The following is a 22165-nucleotide window of genomic DNA, read 5'->3' as shown; positions in this document are numbered from 1 at the left end:
ACGAGGAAGAGGAGTCTGATTTTCTGCTTTAATGGGAACAGAGCACACTGTTTCACTGAAAAGCCAAAGCGCCGACGCGCTTCAAGAACAACGGCATCACAGTTACCATGGTTACGGAGTCGGCTGCAGAGTCCAACTCGAGGGTTCAGTAGTTCGCGTACTAAATGAACCATCTTTACTGTATCTGGATGTAACCACTGCTGTCTGCTGCACCCCCGCCCCCCCCTTCATGATGTCCCAGGAGCCCCATCTGAACTCCTCATCAATGTAAACCCCTCCCCTAATAAAATGAGGCCAGACGGTTAACCCCACACCAGAGGGACAAATGTTCTGGGAATAGTTTATGACAGCAGCAGGGCAGATGAGTTCATCACAGCTGATCCAGTCCAAGGTTCTGGTTCAGGAGGCCCAACAGCAGAACGTGCAGCCCTCGACTCTGGGGTGCACAAAACCGGCCGTCCATCTGTGCTTACCAACCGCGATGACTTCAAACTGAACTGAACCCAATGGAGCCGTGGAACCAGTCTCAGAACCCAACAGGGGAGCTTGTGGCAGGTTGAAGATGACATGAACGAGATGATCTTTGGAGATAAGCAGACCTGCTGTAACCTCACTGCAGGATCCTGTGAAAACAACACTGTCATGCTTAAGTCCCGGAGGTCTCACTTTTACGGCTCGTCCCCTCAGTGAGCCTGGAGCCGGAAGTTCTCGCACCATCAATGCACTTAACTGGTGTCCTGATCAGGATGTGTGAGAGTGGGACAGCTGCTGGAAGATCCTCTCGTGCTTCAGATGCACCGTCCTGAAAGACCACAGGTTAGTCTGTGGTGAGGAGTAGTGGCTCTCTGGGCGAGTCTTGAAGAGGGGAAAACGCTCAGCAGCATCATCTCAGCTGAGGTCAGCAGAAGAAACCATCACAGCTCGAAGCTCCAACAGCAAACCCTCATTCAGATCTTCAGCAGTGGATCTCGTAGGCAATCTGGGACTCCATGAACAGACCCGTGTGGTTCAGAAACATCCCCTCAGCTTCAGACGTCAGCACAGGCTCCGCCTCCCCTCCTTCCCCAGCCATCCTCCTCATGGTCCGAATGTCGTTGTCTGGAGGCAGCTGCTTGCTGGGGGCCAGGGTGGGGCTGCAGGTGGGGCCCGGCTCCACAGAGGCGGTGTGGCTGGAGGTGTCGGAGGGCGCGGAACAGGCTGGGTCCGGGGCGGCTGCTGGCGGAGCAGGGGTCAGCACGGGTTTGGCCCGGTTCAGGACATACATCTCGTGGCCCCGCTCGTCCCGGTACTCCTCCAGCTGAGCAAAGGTGGTGGGTCCGTCCGAGTAGTCGTTCACGTACAGGATGCTGTCCTCCTGCTGGTGAGAATTCCCCTTCACGTCAGGGAACCACATTCACTGCAAACACGTCCTCTGAGATTTCATGAGAAACATTCTAACGTGCAGCAACCATGTGAGTGTTTGGGTGGGTGCACAGGTGGAGCAGGGGCTTGTAGTGTTTGTAGGAGCCTAAACGGGGATTCTGCTGGGTTTTTTTTTCTTTTCTTCTTCAGAAGACCATTTTAATCTGTTTGCTACAGTTTAACCTGAACCAAGGCAGGAGAGAATTTGTGAGTGTCAAAGACAAAATGCTTCCTATGTCTAGAATACAGACCATACACTACTCACAAGAAGTTCGGGATATTGTGAGAAACTCTGTGGATGCTGTTTACACAAAATTTGTTTCACTTACAGTTTGGGGATATAGAGGCAATTGTGTTGTGGTGATAGACACAACTCATTTAGTGTTTTCCACCTCATGGTCTCACTGTGTTCATGGCTTCTTACCTACTGAAGGCAAAATCAACAATGCAAAAGAAAAGCCTTTACAATGTGGCATCAGTGTCAACATTCTGTGGGTATAAAAAGCTGATTTAACTGGTAAGTCATTCCTAGTTCACCATTCAAACAGCCATGAACACATGACATCACTTAAAACCCTTGTGCTATCTTAGATGACCTCACCCTTATATTGACGTGTTCTCCCTACCATGACAAAGGTGGATAAAGGTGGAAAGATTTCATGTAATCCATGGACACCAGTGAAGATCACAAATCATTGAAGAAAAAAGGTTCAGAGCACTGTCTAGTGGGTCTAGATGACCCAACTCCCAATGTTAAAGTGCCTAGGATAGCACAAGGGTTACTGGATGAGCAGCTGCACCTGGCCATAGCGCCTTCAGGTTGGTAAAAGACAGTCAGAAGTTGCAGGTGAACTCGGTGAGTCTCAAAGTGTCATCAAGATTCAGAACTACTGTCAGAGTTTGTGACAGACCTAGGAGTGGAGCCCCACCAGAGACAGACCACAACCATGACCAGAACCAAAGGACCTGTGGACTTAAGTGTGGTTTATCAAATGTCACACAGCTGCAGGCCTGTGTACCCCTTGTGCTATTCTATGCACTTCAACGTTGGGAGTTGGGTAATCTAGACCCACTAGACCAGTGTTTTTCAACCAGTGTGCCCCGGCACACTAGTGTGCCGTGGGAGATGGTCAAGTGTGCCGTGAGAAATTGCCCTCATTAACTGATCTAAAAGCAATTACCATCTCCAGGAAATCAGCTCTTTGTTCATCCAAACAGGCCCTGATAAAACACTGAGAAGTTAAGAATATGAAATATAATAAAATTATTTTTTCTTTGTGTTTATTTGATTCTATTAAAGACATTTTGATAAGAATAACGGGATACCGCGATTTAGCTGCAGCTATAACTGTGTAAGGAAAGTCCCGCCCCTTTAACTGTCTCCACCAATCATTCTTGAAGGCTTAATCACATGTCATCAGTCTGACCAATCAGAAGTGGTTAAAGTATTCACTTCCTTGTTTCGATTTAGCGCAAAAAAATTCTCTCTGTTCTAACAAAAATACCAGCTAAAGCTCGTCTTTAGCGGTGTAGCTTTCCATATAATCTGGTATCAGACTGGAACAAGTGAACAAAACCATGAAGCTCAAAGACGCTGGTCTTTCTGCGGTCGGCGGATTACAGGCACTACATCTCCCATGATGCAGTAAAGTGACTGTCTTAGCGCACAATGAGTCTCTCCTCTTAACGTCTTAAAACAACGAACACACATCAAACAGTTTTTGAATCTTTTGACTGAATTTTTAATACATCTTTTAGAAAAAACAGCTGCAGCTTCCAGCGTTTTCTGCAACAATTATCACAAAAATGCATGTGAGATTGCAGAGCGGCTGTAGATCAATACAGACTGAGCTTTTTCTTTTTTTTTTATTTATCTATTTTTTTGGATGCTGGTGTGCCGCGGGATTTTTGTCAAGGTTAAAGTGTGCCGTGGCTCAAAAAAGGTTGAAAAACACTGCACTAGACAGTGCTCTGAACCTTTTTTCTTCAATGATTTGTGATCTTCACTGGTGTCCATGGATTACATGAAATCTTTCCACCTTTATCCACCTTTGTCATGGTAGGGAGAACACGTCAATGTAAGGGTGGGGTCATCTAAGATAGCACAAGGGTTAACAGACGTGAGGGGTCCTAGTGTTTCCAGACTAACCTTTCACAACCAACTCCACCACTCTGAATGACAGACGACTGTTGCAGGTGCTATCACTGACACCAAGACACTGCCTTGAACGTTTGCAGTGCAGACCATGTGACCTGGACGACGCAGCAACGGTTTACCGTCCTGTTCACTGATGAGTGTCGGGTCACCTCGCACAGAAATGATGGTCATCAACATTGCTGGAGAAGACGAGGAGAGCGATTCTCTGAGGTCAACATGGTCCTCAGGGTTAACTTTGGTGGAGGAGGTGCAAAAGTCCGGACAGGCATCACCAGTCAGCGCAAAACCAATTTGGTTAGACGGAAGCAGAGACATGACGGTCTTACCCCACCTCCAAATGACCTGCCATAACTGCATAAAGAACTTGCAGGAGAGAGGAACGCCTCAGAACAACAACTAGTGAGGAGAATGAGGCGCCGCTGCAAATGGTGGAAATACTGACATGATCAACTTTTGTTATTCACGGCCATCTTTACTATTGTATTCATTTTGGGTTAATAAATATCCAACTAATGGAAACAATGTTCCTTCTCATTCATTGATAGTAATATGAAAGGACATTTTTACATATTTCATTGAAATTCAGACCAAACATGAAAAGAACTTGCGTAAACAACAATGTCCCTAACTTATTGTGAGTAGTGTAATTACCTAAGAAGTCGATCAGGATCGAGTTCAGGAACCAAAGAACTGGTCCAGGATCAATGATGGTGCAGCAGCCAGTCTGGACTCGGAACCAGAACCGAGTTTTTGCTGCTCTCCAGGAGTTTAGTGGACAGTCTGGTCAGTCCTTTTTAGCCCTCAGAAGAACCCACACTCAGACTGATACTCACCTTTTCAGAGCCTTCGGCATCCTTATCCCGCTGCTGGTGCCGGCTGTATATCATGGCAACCAGCAGCAAGGCAGTTAGAGCCAGCAGGGAGATCCCTGCAGCGATTGCGGTCTGCGTGGCGGCTCCCAGGGCGCTGAAGGCCATGCTGCCCAGAGCATACAGAGGCTCCCGGCTTACGTCTGAGCCCAAAGCCGGGTTGTAGCCTCTCTGCCGAGGCCAGGCCGGGGAGTACGGCGAGGACAGCTGAGACCAGGAAGCCCAGATTGAGGAGGAGGAGGAGGCTGTGGATGAGTTGATGGCAAGTTCAAATGTCACCCTGGCCATGCCCCCTGCATTCCAGGCTTCACACTCATAGAAGCCTGCGTGCGCCACCGTCACGTTGCTGAGGAACAGCATGCCGCTGCCCGTGTCGGGGTCAAAGTGCTCGCCACCGCTCTTCTGCAGGGTGACTTTGCCTTCTTCTGAGGGCTCCTCAGGCACTCCTGGAGCACCCAGCTCCTGAACCAGGCCCCTGGGGGAGTGTACAACCTTTCCCTGGGATGCTTTTCTCCAGGTCACCTAAAAAACATACTCTGTTTTAGGACTGGAAGGTCTGCTGGGATCTTAGCGGTCCAGGATCACGTGAGCCCTGTCTCAGAAGTGAGACTCATGCACACCTGTGGACGAGGGTAGCCGGTAGCGTGGCAGGACACCCGCAGGCTCTCCCCCAGACGAACCGCCAGCCTCCGAGGCTCCAGCTGCACCAGGGGAGGGATACACACCAGGCTGTTGAGCGGGACCTCCACCAGACTTAGATGGGAAAGGCGCGGCGGCTCGATGCAGACCAACCGGCGCTCTGCAGAACTGAGCAGCCTCTGGCCCTCCTGGTCTATCCAGCTCCTCAGCCAGTGGAGGGCGCAGTCACAGCGCCATGGGTTTTCTGGAAGGGGAGGGGGGCACTCTGATCAGCTAATCATCAACAACCTGGTCAGCAAGTAAATGTGTCTGCCTCACCGGTTATGCGCAGCACCTGCAGGCTCACCAAAGGCCGCAGAGATGCAGGTCCCATGGTGTGAAGATTGTTCCTGCTGAGGTCCAGCAGAGCCAAAGAACTCAGACCCACCAGGGCCTGGTCTGCCACCGCCTCAATGCTGTTGTGCTGCAGGTGGAGCTCCTGAAGCCGCTGCAGGAAGCACAACCCCACCCAAAAAACTCCTTTCAGGAAAAAGATTCTTGGATCACAAACAAAAACCCAGAACAGTTCTCCTACCTGCAAACCGCGGAAGGTGTAGTCCAGCAGGCGTGTGATGTCATTTCCTGAAAGGTAGAGAATGCGGAGGTGGTGGAGGCCCTGGAAGATGTCTGCTGTCAGCAAGTGGATGTGGTTTCCGTTCAGCGCCAGCTCCAGCAGCTGACCCTGATCCTGGAAGGAGCCGGGCTCCACAGCAGAGATGGTGTTGTTCTGAAGAAACAGCAGATCCAGAGCAGACTCACAGGTTTCTGTCCAGTCTCTTCTCAGAGCTGTGTGTGCACGTGTGTGTGTGCACGTGTGGTACCTGCAGGTACAGGTAGTGCAGGTGTCTAAGCAGACTCAGGTCCAACCGGCGGATCTGTGTGATCAGGTTGTCCTGCAGGAAGACGGTCTGCAGACAGAGACAGATTCACCCCTGATCCAAAGCTCAGAACCTTCAGAGGAAGGTCTGCGGGACCTCACTCACCTGAGTGGGGGCGGGGATGTTCCTGGGGGGGGCCTTCAGGCCGGTAGAGCCGCATTCCACGGTGAGGCTGTAGCAGCGGCAGCCTTCAGGACAGGGGGGGGACGCTCCAGCAGGAGAGGATGGAGCCAGGAGGATCATGAGGAAGAAGATCTCCACCATCATGAAGCCCACAGACGGTCCTGCAAGGGGGGGAGGGGGGGGGGGGGCAACAGCATCAGCCAAAATAAAAACACAGAACCTGTGAACTTCTCACGGACACCCTCCTGGACTGTTTGGGTAGGTTCCTTCACACAGATCCTCCGGGCTTCATACTGCTTTTTTCAACATACACGCACGCACGGACCCACACGCACGCACACAGCTCCAAGGAAACCAAGGCGCGTTCACCTGACAAATACCTCAGCGTGCGCCAATTGACGGCCGAACCCGACCTAGCGCCGGTTCTGAACGGGGGGAAAGGGGGTGGGGTGTTGGTTCCGTTACCTGCTGAAGGACGAGGAAGGCTGCGCTCCGCTGCGACGCGCGGCCCCCCCATCACCACTCGAACCAACACGCAGATTCGGTTCCGCGGGATCCGGGATGGGATGAGGTTCGGTCCGCTGAAGGGTGACGTAGACGAACCGGGTCAAACGCGATCCTTTGAAGGCCGCCGCCGCTGCTGCGAAACAAAACACACGCGGCTGTTGTAACGTTAAGTCCAGATGCGCGCATACGCAGAGGGATGCGCGCACGTCGTTGCGGCGCGCTCAGGTCGGGGCGGCGAAGATCGTGTGCACCTTGGTTCTGAGTGAATGAACAGAACCAGAGACAGAATCGGGAACGAAACAAGTCCAACCGTATGATAGGTTTAAAACGGTGACGTCATAGACACATTAATAAAGCCCCGTTTCCTCCCCTCCCAGCTTCAACCTGACCATGAAAACCCATCACAACCTGTTAAAGACCCACTCTGATGAAAATAGTGTTTTATGTTCTTGTAGCATTTTTCTCATGATGGATGACATAATTCAAATTAAGACTGTGTCTCTGAGTCTTTCTTTATTCGAGTCCTGGTGAATCAGGAGCAAAAAAACACAAAAGCCTGTAAAAATGACGTAGAAGCTACAAGCTCCCTGCACCGCTCCATTCTGATGCATCTACACGCAGAAAAATAGATCCATGTTCGTCTTTGTTGTCCTTGTCTGACTCTGGATTGATCCAATATCGCTCACCATTTCTGTTGCACCGATAATGTTGGGGTGTGTGTTAGGGGGCTGTAAGCTAGTGGGAGAGAGTGTGAGCAAAAAGATGCCTGGAAGTCCAGACAGGCGCACACAGCACCATCAGTTCCGTCCCAGCCACAACTTCAAGATGAATTTCTAATGAACTCCTTCAACTCGGCAGAAATTTTGTCCTAGAAAACAAGTTTTTTTTTAAATTTTGGCTAAAAATGGCATCATTACTAAAAGACCACAGGGAACACTTTAATGTCAAATGATCCTGTTTGATACGCCTTAAAACAAAACAATACAATCAGCAACTGCTGATTGTATTGTTTTGTGCATTATTCTTGCTTTGATTGCTTGAAAATAAACCATTTCAAATCAAAATTTTTATTTAACCCTTGTGCTATCCTAGGCACTTTATCATTGGGAGTTGGGTCATCTAGACCCACTAGACAGTGCTCTGAACCTTTTTTCTTCAATGATTTGTGATCTTCACTGGTGTACATGGATTACATGAAATCTTTCCACCTTTATCCACCTTTGTCATGGTAGGGAGAACACGTCAATGTAAGGGTGGGGTCATCTAAGATAGCACAAGGGTTAAAAAAGGATCAAAATATAATCAGAGTGAGACTTTAAATCAGTAGCTGCCACAGCAGGAGGAGAAGGTGCATGTGCTGCTTCTGAAATTGCTTCTGATGGAGGAACATATTTTGAGCTTTCATTGGCTCCGCCCACAGACAGATGGGTGTGAATCAAGGAGGACACAGATGGTAAAACTTCTCTATGTTTAATTATATTTCAATAAAGTTACAAACATTTCAGACTCAGAGCTGCTTGAGGATGAAGACCAATCCAATCCTCCTCCTCACTTGCTCTCTCATCAAGAGTCCATACACGCTCTGCTCTGGTCTCGGCCCGGCCCTGAGCCTCCGCCAACTCCCCCTGGAGTCTGAAGTGGGAATGTTTCTGTGGACCTGAGAAGGTTCCAGTTTCCGCTGCAGGACTTCGGCGGAAATCCAGAGATGGAACAGAACCGAGAGCGGTGCTGAAACTGAAGAACCAGGAACCCAGTCTTTGCTGAGTTCTAGTTGCTGAAGGCAGGACTTGACGGGTCCGGTGTGAACACAATGGGGTAGATCTGGCTGTAGTGATCTACAAAATGGACCTCCAGGCCTTCAGAGATGTAGTCCGGCAGATCCGAGAAGTCCTTCCTGTTCTCAGCTGGTAGAATCATGCAGGTCACTCCAGCTCGCCGGGCCTGATAAAGACAAAAACAACTTAGTGCTGCAAAGACAGATACCCCAACAGAACCCGACCTGGCTCTTTCCTCAGCCCTGGAACTCAGATGGTTCTTCTTGGGCTCAGCTGAAAAAGAGACCAGGGTCTGACAATGACACACCAACAGAGTCCCCAAAGTGGTTCTGATGGCACACAAGTCTAAACTTCTCCAAAAATCTGCTGACAGCAAATGTGTGAATGTGCTCTTACTGCAATCGTCTTCTCTTTAATGCCCCCCACTGGTAGGATCTTCCCGGTTAGCGACACCTCCCCTGTCATGGCCACGTTCTGACGCACAGACCGGTTAGTCGCCAGGGACAGCAGTGCGGTGACGATGGTGCAGCCAGCGCTCGGCCCATCTTTCGGAGTGGCTCCCTGAGGTGCGGAGAGCAGGTCGGAGTCATTTCTTTTAACGCTTTACAAACGTGACCTCCAAGGTGGTCTGTCACCATGGTTACCTCTGGGACATGCAGGTGTAGGTGGGAGTTGAGCAAGAAGTTATTGTCAGGCTCCTCCTTCATGAGGAAAGACCTGGAGAAGGTCCATGCAATCTTGGCACTTTCCTTCATAACATCACCGAGCTGACCTGTGGAAAAGCAGCAGGAGCGTCACATGTTTAGCTTCACACTGGGCTCGGAAATGTGGGTTTGTCTGACCGCTTTCAATGAAAAACCAATGTAAAAAGCAGGGCAAGTTTCTTTGTATAGCACAATTCGTACACAAAGTAATTCAGAGTGCTTCACAAAATGCATAAAAATCACAATACATAACGTTAAAAACATACATAAATATACATACATAAATATTATAAACTTTTACTTTACGTCTAGATTTGAACCTTAACACAGTAGAAGCCTGTCTCACAACCTCAGAGAGGCTGTTCCAGCTTTTAGCTGAAATAAGACTGAAATGCTAATTCCCCTTGTTTAGTTTTGACTCTGGGCATCAACAGGAGGCCGGCCCCTGAGGTCCTCAGAGTACGAGATGGTTCACATGGCACTAACATGTCAGAGATGTACTTTGGTGCGTGGCCATGGAGAGACTTGTACACAAGCAGAGCTGCTTTGAAGTCTATTCTTTGAGGTACAGGGAGCCAGTGCAAAGACCTGAGCACAGGACTAATGTGATCATACTTCCTGGTTCTGGTCAGCACTCGAGCAGCAGCATTCTGGATGTACTGAAGCTGTTTTACAGCTCGTTTGGAGAGGCCGGTGAGCAGGCCGTTACAATAGTCTAACCTACTGGAGACAAATGCATGAATAAGTATCTCCAGGTCTGGCTTTGACACTATGTTTTTGATTTTGGCAATGTTTTTTAGATGGTAAAATGCTGCTTATGTTACTGATTTGATATGGCTGTTAAAGTTCAGGTCAGAGTCCATGATGACCTCTAGGTTTCTGACTTGATTTGAGGGTTTTAGAGACAGAGAGGGAAGGTAACTGCTGACACTTTCTCTTTGTTTCTGTGGACCAAAGACGATGACTTCAGTCTTGTCTGAGTTTAGCTGGAGAAAGTTGTTTTGCATCAAAGCAACTGATCTGTTGGATGCAACAACTGAGGGAATCCACTGGCCCATATTTACCAAAAGCCTGTGTATATTATATGCGTGTTTTGGACTTCCGTGTTCAAAACTCTTACGTTTCCGAGTTGCTACGCTAGTTTTTAAGTCAGCTTTTGGGCTCTACATACAAAACCCGCATTGAAAGTTAAACCAGGTCGAACATTAAAGAATAAGGGACTCAAATGACTTCCATGACATGGAAGTGACAACCGTGAGAAAATTCATCACGAAGGAAAAATAAATAATTACATTTTGTGCCTGGCTGGATTCATATGACACCAAGTCTGTCATATATCAGAATAGAGGTGGAAAAAAAAACCCTGGAGGAAGACTTGCACCACTTTGACATTTTGCACCAATTCTTCTCCAACTGAGAGTTCATACGTCGGTTTCAGGCAGCGACAGTCCTGTGTGAACACCGTACGCCAAAAGCACTCAACAGGCGTCTGGAACATGCCACACATATTTATCTCTGTGTGGTTTTATAGTACCCTATCAGTGGCCTTCTGGTAGGGTGTTCACCCTGAGACTGGAAGGTTGTGAGTTCAAATCCACGGCAGAATCATCCCAAAGACTTGGCCGGGGTCCCGGGGTAAAATGCAGAGAACACAGAGGTTCACATTCCGGTGTGTGACATCTGATGGGGCTTCCACTGATTTCAGAGTCATTCTATTGTCAAAGCGTTCCCAGTGCCCTTATCATTATGACTATGCCGTCTGCGGGTGAAATCAAAAAACCTTTTCTAGGACATTTCTAGGAGCAGCAATGGTTTATAAAAAATTTGCGTCTAAGATGTGGGCGGGACCGTTGGCACAGAGCAACCCACCCCCTCATCCCCTCCCTGTTTACACGCTCTCCCACTAGCTTATATCCCCTCACACCACCGACCTATCATTACCAGATGCCAGGTCTGAGCAGGATGACAAAGACGTACATGGATGTAGTCGTCTTCAGGCGGATGCATTGGGATGGAGCGGAGCAGGGAGCTTGTGGCCCGCTGAGTGTAGCTTCTACATCACAACTAACAGCATTTTTTCCATCTGCTCCGTGTTCACAACGATTTGAATAAAGAATTTCTCAGAAATGCCATTTGACTTTTAATTTTCTTTATATATGTCCTCCATATTTAAAGAAATGTTACAAGAACACGTAAAAAAAACACCAAAAACACAATTTTCATCGGAGTGGGTTTATAACCTCAAAGATGGGACATCTGGGAGCAATCTCACACCCCTTCATGACGCTGAAGTTAGCTTCCGATTCACAGCTTCCGATTCGCGAGGGCACTAAAGGAACATTCCGCTGCATTTTTCGCGCTATGATCACCTAAAACCGGGTCCTGTTCAAAAACTGCTGGACCTGGACTGCTCAAACCTGGATTAAATTATGCATTAGATACTAAAGAACACATTAAACACAGTGTCTGATTTGTGAAAACGTCCTCTGATTTGTGAAAATTGATTTTCCATGCAATTGATTTTCCAGAGTCCATGCAATAAAAATCAACCTATTTCACATTTTCACAAATCAGAGGAAGGTTTCACAAATCAGAAACTGTGTTTAATGTGTTCTTTACCATCTAAATTATAATTTAATCCAGGTTTGAGCAGTCCAGGTCCAGCAGTGTTTGCACAGGACCCTGGGTGAAGTGGACTCAGTGCGTAAAATGCGATAAAAATCAACCTATTTCACATTTTCACAAATCAGAGGAAGGTTTCACAAATCAGAAACTGTGTTTAATGTGTTCTTTACCATCTAAATTATAATTTAATCCAGGTTTGAGCAGTCCAGGTCCAGCAGTGTTTGCACAGGACCCTGGGTGAAGTGGACTCAGTGCGTAAAATGCGATAAAAATCAACCTATTTCACATTTTCACAAATCAGAAGAAGGTTTCACAAATCAGAAACTGTGTTTAATGTGTTCTTTACTATCTAAATTATAATTTAATCCATGTTTGAGCAGTACAGGTCCAGCAGTTTTTTGAACAGGACCCAGTTTAGGTGATCATAGCGCGAAAAATGCAGTGGAATGTTCCTTTGGTGCCCTCGCGAATCGGAAGCTGTGAATCGGAAGCCAACTTCAGCGTCGTCACCCCTTAATTAATATTCTTCACAAACTGGTTTAAGAATGAGAAAATAAGATGCAATGTGAACTCTTCTCGCCTTACCTGTAATCTCCAGGGAGCCTTCATCCTTAGCTCCTCCCCCTCCTGCAGGCCGCCGAAGACACGTCTCGATGAACAGAGTGGATCCTCCTGCACAGCAGACAGCAGACCTTCAGCTCAGGCCTTTCGGCTCAGAGCTCTGACGGTTTTAGCAAAAGTCTCGCTCACCCATAGCCGTCCAGGCCAGACCCATGACCACTCCTGGTGGGGTGACGTCGTACATCCGGTCCACCGTGAACAGAGGTTTACCCACAAACTCCTGCAGGTTGTCTGGAGTCACGGTGACCGCACTCTGATGTCCACTTACGATGCTGAACGCCACTTTGCGGAAGACCTGAAGGGCACACGGGACAGAAGTGAGGCGTTCTGAAACTCCTGGATGCAACGGCAAAGGAGGAACACGCGCGAAGGCAATTACCTTCTCCACCTGCTTCTGAAGGTTTCTGACCCCAGACTCCCTGCAGTACTGCCTGATGAGCAGGCTGAGGGCATCCGGCGAGATGGAAGCCTTCTCCTGCGTCAGGCCGCACAGCGAGCGCAGCTGAGGCACCAGGTACCGCTACAGACACAGAGGGAGGGGGAAGAGCTGTCACGGGGTGAGCTCACTTCAAGGACATCAGGTTCTCCGACTATAAAGGAGGAGTGTGGTGCTTCTCAGTCTCAGATGATCCACAACGCCTCAGCTGATGGACCCTCATGAGGTCAGAGAAGGTAAAGAGTCCTTACTAGTGAAGGAGAGACGTTAGAGCAGGGCTGTCCAAACATTTGGCAGCGAGGGTCAGATTGGGTGAAACTGTCTGAGGGCCAACCATTCAGCTTGCATTCTTAAAACTATTTTAATGGGATAAAATGCAAATGGAGATTTTAATGAACATGTTTACTGCAGTGCTATTTTCATTTCTTCACACGGAACACAAACACAGTGAAATACATTTCAATCAAAATGACTCAAGTCCACATTTGAAGACTAGAAATAAAATTCAGGAAATGTCTGTCTGAAAAAACAAACATTCAATCAAAATGTTACTTCTGAGTCACCGTTAGATGCTCACTCTGAACGTCTACACTTAAACTGAACAGAAAAACTGAACGCAAACAGCTCAAACTGTGGTTTTGATCACACACACAACCCCCTCCCATGTGATTTTAGAATGGATTCACCACAGAAGACTCAATAAATAAGATCCCGGCACTAAAGTGATGGTGATACTGAGATCGCTATTGCATCTAAAAGGCCTGTCTGGCTCAAAGACTGGTTTTAATGAGTAATCTGTCCCGAAAGTGAGAGTCCCCTAGTCTTGTGCTCACGCGGTTCTTGTTAAAGTTCATAAGAGAGAATGTGGCAGAGGTGTGTGGAGCCAAACGAGATCAGCCTTTTTCTTAGTGAATGTTCACATCTGTTGAAAGCTGCCTTTTTTCCAGCTGGTGGTAAAAGCTGAGAAGAGGGAGGTGCTGGTGTTGAATGCATCACTCAACGTCGCTGCAGCTCATTGAGCTTCGTCTGGAGCGTCCATCAGGGCGGTGAGCCTGTGCTTTCAGTGCAAGCTAATGAAAAATACTCAAACTCCGCCCCTTTTGCCTCCTACTGTCTCTTAATATTCCATGAAATGTCTTTAATTCTCCGGACCACTGAGCCAGACAAACATTAAAAAACTCCTGCTTCTTCTCAGGACAAATGTTCTTCACCATTTTCATCCCTTAACGATACCCATCTCTAGTTACAGCAGACCGGAGCCAATCAATGAAATCTATGGCAACATATTGAGGTTTATTTTTATACTTGTTTCATAAGTCAGCCTCCAGTCAGTCTGACATTAGAACACAACCTCCCTTGGTACCGCCCCTCTTGGGTCACATGACAACATGCGGACTTACCTCAGCGATGGCCAGCTTTTCCTGCGCCACATATCCCGACACGTTGATCATCTCCATTCGATCTCTGAGGGGTTCTGGGATGGTGTCTGTCACATTGGCCGTGCAGATGAACAGAACCTGAAACAGACCATGCAGATGATCAGCTGACACACCACCGCCAGCTGCTCACTCGTGGCCACACGCCCACCTTTGACAGGTCCACTGGGACGTCCAGATAGTGGTCCAGGAAGTTGGCATTCTGCTCTGGATCTAGGAGTTCCAGCAGCGCCGAGGAGGGGTCACCCTGGTATCCACGGCCGATCTTATCCACCTGGTGACATCATTGAATACCATCATCAAACTGCAGAAATCAGTTCCGTTGTAGTTTAAGCTCCAGCAAACCAGAGCCGGGGAACCATCACCTCACTGACCTCATCTATCAGAACCAAGGGGTTCTCCGTCTTGGTCTTCTTCAGACACTGGATGATCTTGCCGGGCATGGCCCCCACATAGGTCCTCCTGGACAGAGATATAGACCCACCTTCACACATCTGAACCTTTCTGAGCTCCATAAACTTTGGTTGACCCATAATGTCAGAATTATTAGGGTCACTCTGGTGGTTCCATTGGAGCCTGACCTGAGCTTCTGGGCTCAGACCTGGACGGTCTGACCAGCAGCTGCTCACCTGTGCCCTTTGATCTCAGCCACGTCCGTCATCCCCCCCACACTGAACCTGAAGTACTGGCGGTTCAGAGCTTTGGCGATGGAGCGAGCGATGGAAGTCTTCCCCACACCAGGGGGGCCGTAGAAACACAGGATCTTTCCCTGGGTGGAACCCCTCAACTGACTGACGGCGATGAACTCCTACAGAGACATGCCGCCGCTTTAGTCTGACCAGGACTTTGACGGGTCAGAACAGGACGACCCGGAAGGAACCCCACGAATGTCTATGCCTATGTGTGTGCTGACCAGAATGCGTTTTTTGACATCCTCCATTCCATAGTGGTCCTCCTCCAGAACCTCTCTGGCCCGGTCCAGCGCCAGGTTCTCCTCACTGTTGGTTCCCCATGGCATGCTCGTGAGCCAGTCCAGGTAGTTGCGGGTCACGCTGGAACGCAGGAGGCAGAGGTGAGCGGCGTCTGCAGCATGCAGGCGAGACTTGAAGCAGGACTCACTTGAACTCAGAGGAGTGGTTGTCCAGCAGAGCCAGCTTGGTGAGCTCCTCGTTGATGACCTCCAGGATGTTCTGAGGAACGCTGCGGTCCTTCAGCCTCTCCCTGAACTTCTCCTCGATGGCTTCTTTGTCGTCCTTCTCCAGACCGAGCTCCTGAAACCACACAAACGCAGCTCCACTGAGAGGACATCCTCAGCCGAGTTCTGTTCTGGAAGCGTGGCGTCACATGACCCTTAAAGACCCTCAGGGACCAGATTTTAGAGTAAGAAGATCAGGTCGGGGTTTGACCAATGTTATACATAAACGGAACCAGTCTAGGGTTGGGTTTCAAAGATGGGAACTTTGTTCAAGTTCATCTCTGCAGAGTTTTAGTAGGGCTGTAACAAGTATTTGAATACTCTGAAATCCACGATCTGTCCCAGAAAATTGAGTTTGAACATTTTTCAGCTGTGCAGTGGTGGGGCAGTGGTCAGCACTCTTGCCTCACAACAGGAAGGCTGGATCAAAGGACAGAACAAAAGCTGCTGCAGGTTCTTCTAGCTGCAAGTGAAAAAACAAACAAAAAAGTGGACAAACCCAGTTCCACCAACACTAAATAATTGTTTTGAAACTATATCTAACATTTTTTAAAGAGAAAAATTGACATTAACAGTAAGAATACAAAACAAAATGTTTTATCAAATTAGTCTAAATTCATTACATACAGAGCAGGCTTTGAATAAATTCTACCCTGTTTATTTAATGTCTGCATTTAATGTCCCTAAACGTAACTTAGAATTGAGCGAATTGAAGGTAAAAAAGTACCGTACCCTTCTTCAGGTTATTTTTTTTATTCTTATACTTTTTCTATTAGTTCTTTGTTGATGTTTCTGTTAGTCTGCTGTTATTTTAACCTATCGGCAACAAAAGGAAAACCTGAAAAGGATCCTATGCAGTGCTTGTATAATGAACACTGTAAAGCCGTTGTACACCAAAAATCTGTCTATTTCAAATATCCATCCCTCCATCCATGTCACATATTTTAATTTTCATCATTCATACAGCAACCATTCAGACATTTTAAATAGTAAGAATTGCTGTTTGGTCCCTGAATCATTGATCTTGATTGGTGAACTGAATCCCCTCAGGAAGGATCCACAGCCCGAGGTTCTAGTGAGTCACAGACGTACCTTCTTGATGATTTTCAGCTGCTCCTGCAGCAGGTATTTCCTGTGCGTCTGCTTGATCTTCTCCTCCACCTGTAAGGAAAGCACAACGACAGGTGAACACTTAGGCGCCGCCCTGCGCGGCACTGAGGAGCTGCAGGTGACCTCTGACCTCTCGGCCCAGACGCTGCTGCAGCTTGCTGAGCTCGTACTCCTTCTTCAGCAGGGACAGGGCCTTGTAGAGACGCTTGGGGATCTGCAGAGAGTGGAGCAGAGGTTTGCTCGGGTTCATCCACGCTTCCACCAACATTTCTGGATCACGCTCTCACGTTGGTCTCCTCCAGGACGTCCTGCAGCTCGTGTGACTCGGCGCCGGTCAGAGCCGCGCCCATGTCGCTCAGGTAGATGGGGTTATCCACCACTCTCTGCCCCGCCTGCATCATCTGCAGGACCGACTCCCTGAGGGAAAACAAGACGCAGCATGACGCTCTCATCAGCTGGTCCTGGAGGCAGTTTGATAAAGAACTGAGAGATGCTGGCACAGCACCACAACAGGGTCACTAAATGGACTGAGAAGGTTGTGCTCCTGTGAAGGAACCTCTATGTCTGCTTCATCAAACACATTCATTTATGTTTGCCATTCAAGGGGGAGGGGGCTCACCTGTAGAGGGGGTTCAGAGCGATGATGTCCCTGATAGTCTTCACAATCTCTGCGGTCAACGCCTGCACAGATCCACAGATCAGCGTCATGTGAACATCTGTTTTACAGGGGGACGCGTGCAAGTGTGCGTGCACGGACGCACCTTGACTTCCTCTGTGACGGTGAACTGCTCGTGCTGAACGTTGTCCACTTCCACCATCAGGATGTTGGAGGACAGCAGCGGCTGCAGCTCCGGACTCAGGTCAGCGACGGAAATCTGGACGGCAGATTTAACACGATTTTTCAGACTATAAGCCACAACAGCCACAAAAAAAACATACTAGACAAGAACGAATAATTCATCTTGAAATGTAAATCATAGAAATGGAATAAAACAATAATAGACTGAATATTTTCACTCTTCACCACCGTAACACATTGATGCTTATTCACCTTCATGAACCAGAGGAGGAATCTATTTGCGCAACACATGAACAATTATTCAGATAACCATAAAGAAACATGCTAACAAGTCAACTAAACTCTTTATATGACTTCATATCACTAAACCCGCGAATTCTTCATCCTCAGCAGCTCAGAAGAAGACTTAGTGGAGCGTAATCTTCTTCTCCTGTCAGTAAAAAATACTGATACACACACCTTAAGGGCTCTGTAGTGGTTGTTGAGATTCAATAAAAATAAAAATAAATCACATAAAAGTCGCACCTGAATATTAGTCACACCCCCAGCTAAAATATGCAAAATAAAAACGACTTGTACTCCAAAAAAAACCAAATCACCCTCCAAGCCTGGCCCAAACCCTGGTCATTTGTCTCTCAACGGTTTCTTTAGTAAAATTTGATCCTAGTCAAGTTTCCCAAAGCAGATTAGACATCTTGACTCAGATTTTGCTCATAAAATCCATAGTTTAAGTCTGTCCTCAAACAGGAAGTGCTTACAGGTTTACCAACTTTCCCGGTGGGACATCAACTGTATGGGACGGTTTGCTGGAACCGGTGTTGGTTCTTTGGAACAAACAGAAATACCACAGCTAAGCCGGCACAATAAATGACAAATTTCTCGTTATCGCAACATCAAGCTGTGCAATATGCGTATCGCAAAAGACGGCGAAAATCGCAATAAATGGTCATCTTAAATATGCTAAAACAATCTTATGGCAGCTTGAAGTATTTTACGAAACAAACAAATCCCTTTATGTATTTGAACACTCGAATGGACTCCGTGGCCTGTTGGGGAGCAGGCAGCACAGACCGGGACAGGAAGAGACTTAACAAGCTGGTCAGGAGGGCCAGTTCTGTCCTGGGCTGCCCACTGGACTTTGTGGAGGAAGTGGGTGAAAGGAGGACGTTGGCCAAGTTAACATCCATCATGGGCAACACCTCTCACCCACTACATCAGACAGTGGAGGCACTGAACAGCTCCTTCAGTGGCAGACAGTTACCCCCCATGCAGGAAGTAACGGTTCCGCAGGTCATTCATCCCAACAGCTGTGAGACTGTACAATGCCACAGTTTAAATATGCATGTACAAACCAGTAATCATACATCCATAGCTCATCTGTATATTCTGTGTTTTTACTTTATTTATTTAATTTTATTATTAGGCATAACATATGTTATGTCGTAATAGTGTACATAAGTTCTTACTTACTTTTTCTATTTTTGCACATTTTTGTATTTGTATACTTGCACATTTTGGAACACCCCTCACTTTTGCACATTGCTGCTACTTTTCTCTGCTTTTTGGAACTGCTGTGACAATTGAATTTCCCCAATGTGGGATCAATAAAGAATATTTTATCTTATCTTTACATCGTAGACCAATCGGCTGGAGCCCTTTTATGTTAGCTGTTCGTCTCCCACGTAGATGTGGGTCGGTGAAATGTAATTTTAAAACTGTTGCAGTGAAATGGAAATGATGTTTTTGGTTGTTTTGCTACATGTTCTTATACGTTCTTATAAGTTATAACGTCATCGCAATATTGATCACTCATATCGTGCAGCCCTAACCACAGCAATCTGCAGCAGCATGCAGTTCTCTCTGCTTTGAGCCTCATTGGTCAGAGGTTCGACCTACAAACGAGACCGTGACCCAAAACCTGATTCCAAGTTCTGCTTGATCTCCCTGAGGACAAAAAAACAAGATGGTGAGCTTGAAAAAACATGGAGTGTTCAGCACAGTCCACAGAGCTGTAGTGGAATGAACTGGACAGAAGAGTGAAGTCAAACCAAACACTGATGGGAAACGTCTACAGGAAACTTGAAACTAAGCGTCTGCAGACCGTGTCAGGTGTTGTACCAGTAAAGCTACGTTCACACCGCCCTCAGCAATGCACGTTCAAGAGACCACATCTAATGAAAAGTCTATATAAAAGCAGATAAATGTGGGTTTTTTAGGCTTCCTCACATCCACGCGTAGCTACGCAAGTTTCTGCGACTGTTTTCCCACTCGACATACAAAACATGCGGCTATTGAACGCACGTTGAAAGTTGAACCAAGCTGAATTTAGACCAATCAGGGACTCCGATTTGGCAGTGACTTTTGGCCCACGTCTAATAGATAATAAAACACCCGGCCGAATACCAAATAGTGACCGAATATCAAAAGCGGATGTTGAGTTTTTCTTTATTTTTTAAATGTTGTACTAATAGCCTAGAATAAATTTTCCTCAACTTTTCAAACACGTGGGACACGGGAGGAGGCCTGCCAACACCGCTAGTCTTCCTTTTAGCCCCCTCAGCTGTTTCTTTCTTGTATTCCTCATGCTGTCCCAGGTGTTTAGCTTTAAAAAGCCCATTAAATTCAGATGTGGTGACGGTTTTGGCCGACAAACCCCCACACGACAATTTAGTTCTGCAGCCGCTGCAAACTGCAGATCTTGTATCGCTGTCAAGCACTTTGAAATATTTCCACACAGCCGATATTTTAAGGTAGTAGCGCTAGATCGCTACTGCACGTTGATTGCGTAATGCGCCAATATTCGGCCTGAATCCCACAAAAGCCAAAAGTTTTTTTTTAACAGTGTTAGAAAAACACATTTTAACAATGTTTTTTTTGCCTTGGAGGCACTTTAACATTGGGAGTTGGGTCATCTAGACCCACTAGACAGTGCTCTGAACCTTTTTTCTTCAATGATTTATGATCTTCACTGGTGTCCATGGATTACATGAAATCCTCTCCACCTTTGTCATGGTAGGGAGAACACGTCAATGCAAGGGTGGGGTCATCTGGACCCCACAAGATAGCACAAGGGCTAGTCGTGACGTATGGATGTCACTTTTAATTCATGGAAGTGCCAATCGTTTGAAAATGGATCATGAAGGGGAAATAATCATTGGAGTTTGTGTCCGGCTGGAAATAAATGACACCAAATCTATCATATGTCGGAACAAGAAAGAAAGAAAAAGCCTGGAACAAGATTTGCACCACTTTCACACCAAGCCTCCTCCAACTGTAAGTACATGTGCTAGAAACTGTAGGAAAAGAAGAAGCCCCTCCCTGCTAATCCAGTGTGAACACTATGGCGAAACGGACGCTCAAAATGTGCCTTTAACATTTATTCCTTTCACAATAAAACAAGACATGTTTTTCAATATAAAGTTGCCATACTTGAAGTGTTCTCAAACTTTGGATCGGTACCTGCCCAGACACCTTTGTGCTTGCTCACATGCCTTCATGCTCACCTTGTCCTCCAACTGATGCCTGCGGCTGGACTTGGGTCTAATTGTAGGTTTGGGTCGGGGCTCCTGTTCAGACTCGGACCACTCGGGGGGCACCTCCTCTGGGTCTGCATCCAGCTGTCTATTGATCCGGATCCTGCAGCAGGAGGAGACGGTGAATTGCAGCGCAAACTGCATTTCCGAATGGGATTTGAACCAGCGGCTGCACATCATACCTTCGGTGACCCATGACAATCATCCTGAGCTTGTCCCCCAGGTCCTGCATCTCGTGGATCTGAACGAACGTCCCGGTTGAGTAGATGGCATCTAGAGACTCGACCACATCTGACTCGTTGCTGCAGACACACACACACACACACACACACACACACACACACACACAGGTGAGGTCAGCAGGGGGCGGGGTCAAAACCTGTTCCTGACAGCTGATGCTTGGTCTTAGAGCAGCAGGTAGATCTACCTGTCGTCTCTCTTCATGAAGACTCCAGCGTACGGCTGAGCCAGACGCACCTTCCTCCTCAGCAGCTCCATCAGGTCCTTGTTCTTCACCTGCAGTCATCACAAGGAAAAGATAGAACATGCTCATCACCAGGGAGCTGCTCAGGTGTCCTGAGAAGGTGATCAGGTGAGTCCACCTGTCAGGCTGACTGGAACCGGGAGCAGCTTACCTCAATGATCTTGATGAAGCGCGGGAACACCGGGTTCCTGCTCACTGCGATCAGCGGCACGTTAGGGAACACCTCCGGGACCATCATGGGGGTGAGGGCGGTCATCTGGGGACCACTGTACGCTGACCCCCCGTCTCCCCCCGACTCCTCTGCCCCAGAGCCCGCCTCGTCCCCGCCATCCTCCCCGGAGAAGCCTGCCCCGCTCGCCCGGTTCCCGAACCTCCGAACCGGCGTGGTAAAGGGCGCACAGGCCGTCAGGTGGTGGCCAGACTTGGGGAGGGGGCCGGCCGTCACCCGCAGCCAACGGCGGGGTCCGGAGCCCACCTGGACCCGGCCTAGGGGGGCCGTCCGGGTCTGAGGGGTGACGGGTCTGAGGAGCAGAACCGCACAGCGAAACCGCAGAGCAGAACCCCACATCCTCATGCTGGAGGACATCTGACACGTGACTACGCACTTCCGTCAACGCTTGATGACGTAACAGGCAGAGGGGATTTAAAGGGGGATGCACATGGATACATTTTTGGCTTTCATAATAAAAACTTGGACTCGAACAAAAAACTCATAATTAATCTTATTATTATATTTGGCAAATTTTATATTCATAAAATACAAATTGTCTTCATCTTCTATTTTTCCCCCTTGTTAATCAAACAAATTGAAATGTATATCAGTATCATCTCCA

At 47.8% G+C, this 22165-nt stretch overlaps 2 protein-coding genes across 5 annotated transcripts; both read right to left on the bottom strand.

The window, feature by feature from the left end:
- Positions 1-14: 14 nt before the first annotated feature.
- Positions 15-6938, bottom strand: LOC101175636 (leucine-rich repeat-containing protein 24). 4 transcript variants are annotated; one of them, XM_020702010.3, is made up of 9 exons: positions 6573-6935; positions 6090-6268; positions 5928-6014; positions 5642-5833; positions 5386-5554; positions 5049-5311; positions 4393-4950; positions 4211-4312; positions 1219-1357 (listed from the first exon to the last, which is right to left on the bottom strand). In XM_020702010.3, exons 1-8 carry the CDS (start codon positions 6622-6624, stop codon positions 4235-4237), a joined length of 1578 nt encoding a protein of 525 aa, XP_020557669.1. In that variant the 5' UTR covers positions 6625-6935; the 3' UTR covers positions 1219-1357; positions 4211-4234. The 4 variants fall into 4 exon arrangements, with proteins under 4 accessions (XP_011472090.1, XP_011472091.1, XP_020557669.1 ...); XM_011473788.4 differs by lacking the exon at positions 4211-4312 and having other exon boundaries at positions 15-1357; positions 6573-6938; XM_011473789.4 differs by lacking the exon at positions 4211-4312 and having other exon boundaries at positions 15-1354.
- Positions 6939-8068: 1130 nt separating this feature from the next.
- On the bottom strand, positions 8069-21983 carry lonp1 (lon peptidase 1, mitochondrial). The gene is made up of 21 exons (XM_023954036.2): positions 21484-21983; positions 21276-21364; positions 21031-21150; positions 20819-20951; positions 17278-17391; positions 17136-17197; positions 16804-16933; positions 16647-16730; positions 16499-16567; positions 15331-15482; positions 15125-15263; positions 14841-15019; positions 14586-14673; positions 14363-14485; positions 14176-14292; positions 12719-12859; positions 12469-12634; positions 12304-12390; positions 9034-9161; positions 8786-8950; positions 8069-8555 (listed from the first exon to the last, which is right to left on the bottom strand). Exons 1-21 carry the CDS (start codon positions 21916-21918, stop codon positions 8382-8384), a joined length of 2895 nt encoding a protein of 964 aa, XP_023809804.1. The 5' UTR covers positions 21919-21983; the 3' UTR covers positions 8069-8381.
- Between the last annotated feature and the right edge of the window lie 182 nt (positions 21984-22165).

This window comes from Oryzias latipes, chromosome 4, assembly GCF_053564925.1.
Source record: "Oryzias latipes strain Hd-rR chromosome 4, Olatipes_Hd-rR_3.1".
In the NCBI taxonomy this organism is placed as follows: Eukaryota; Metazoa; Chordata; class Actinopteri; order Beloniformes; family Adrianichthyidae; genus Oryzias; species Oryzias latipes.
This window is presented reverse-complemented; position numbering and strand designations above follow the sequence as displayed.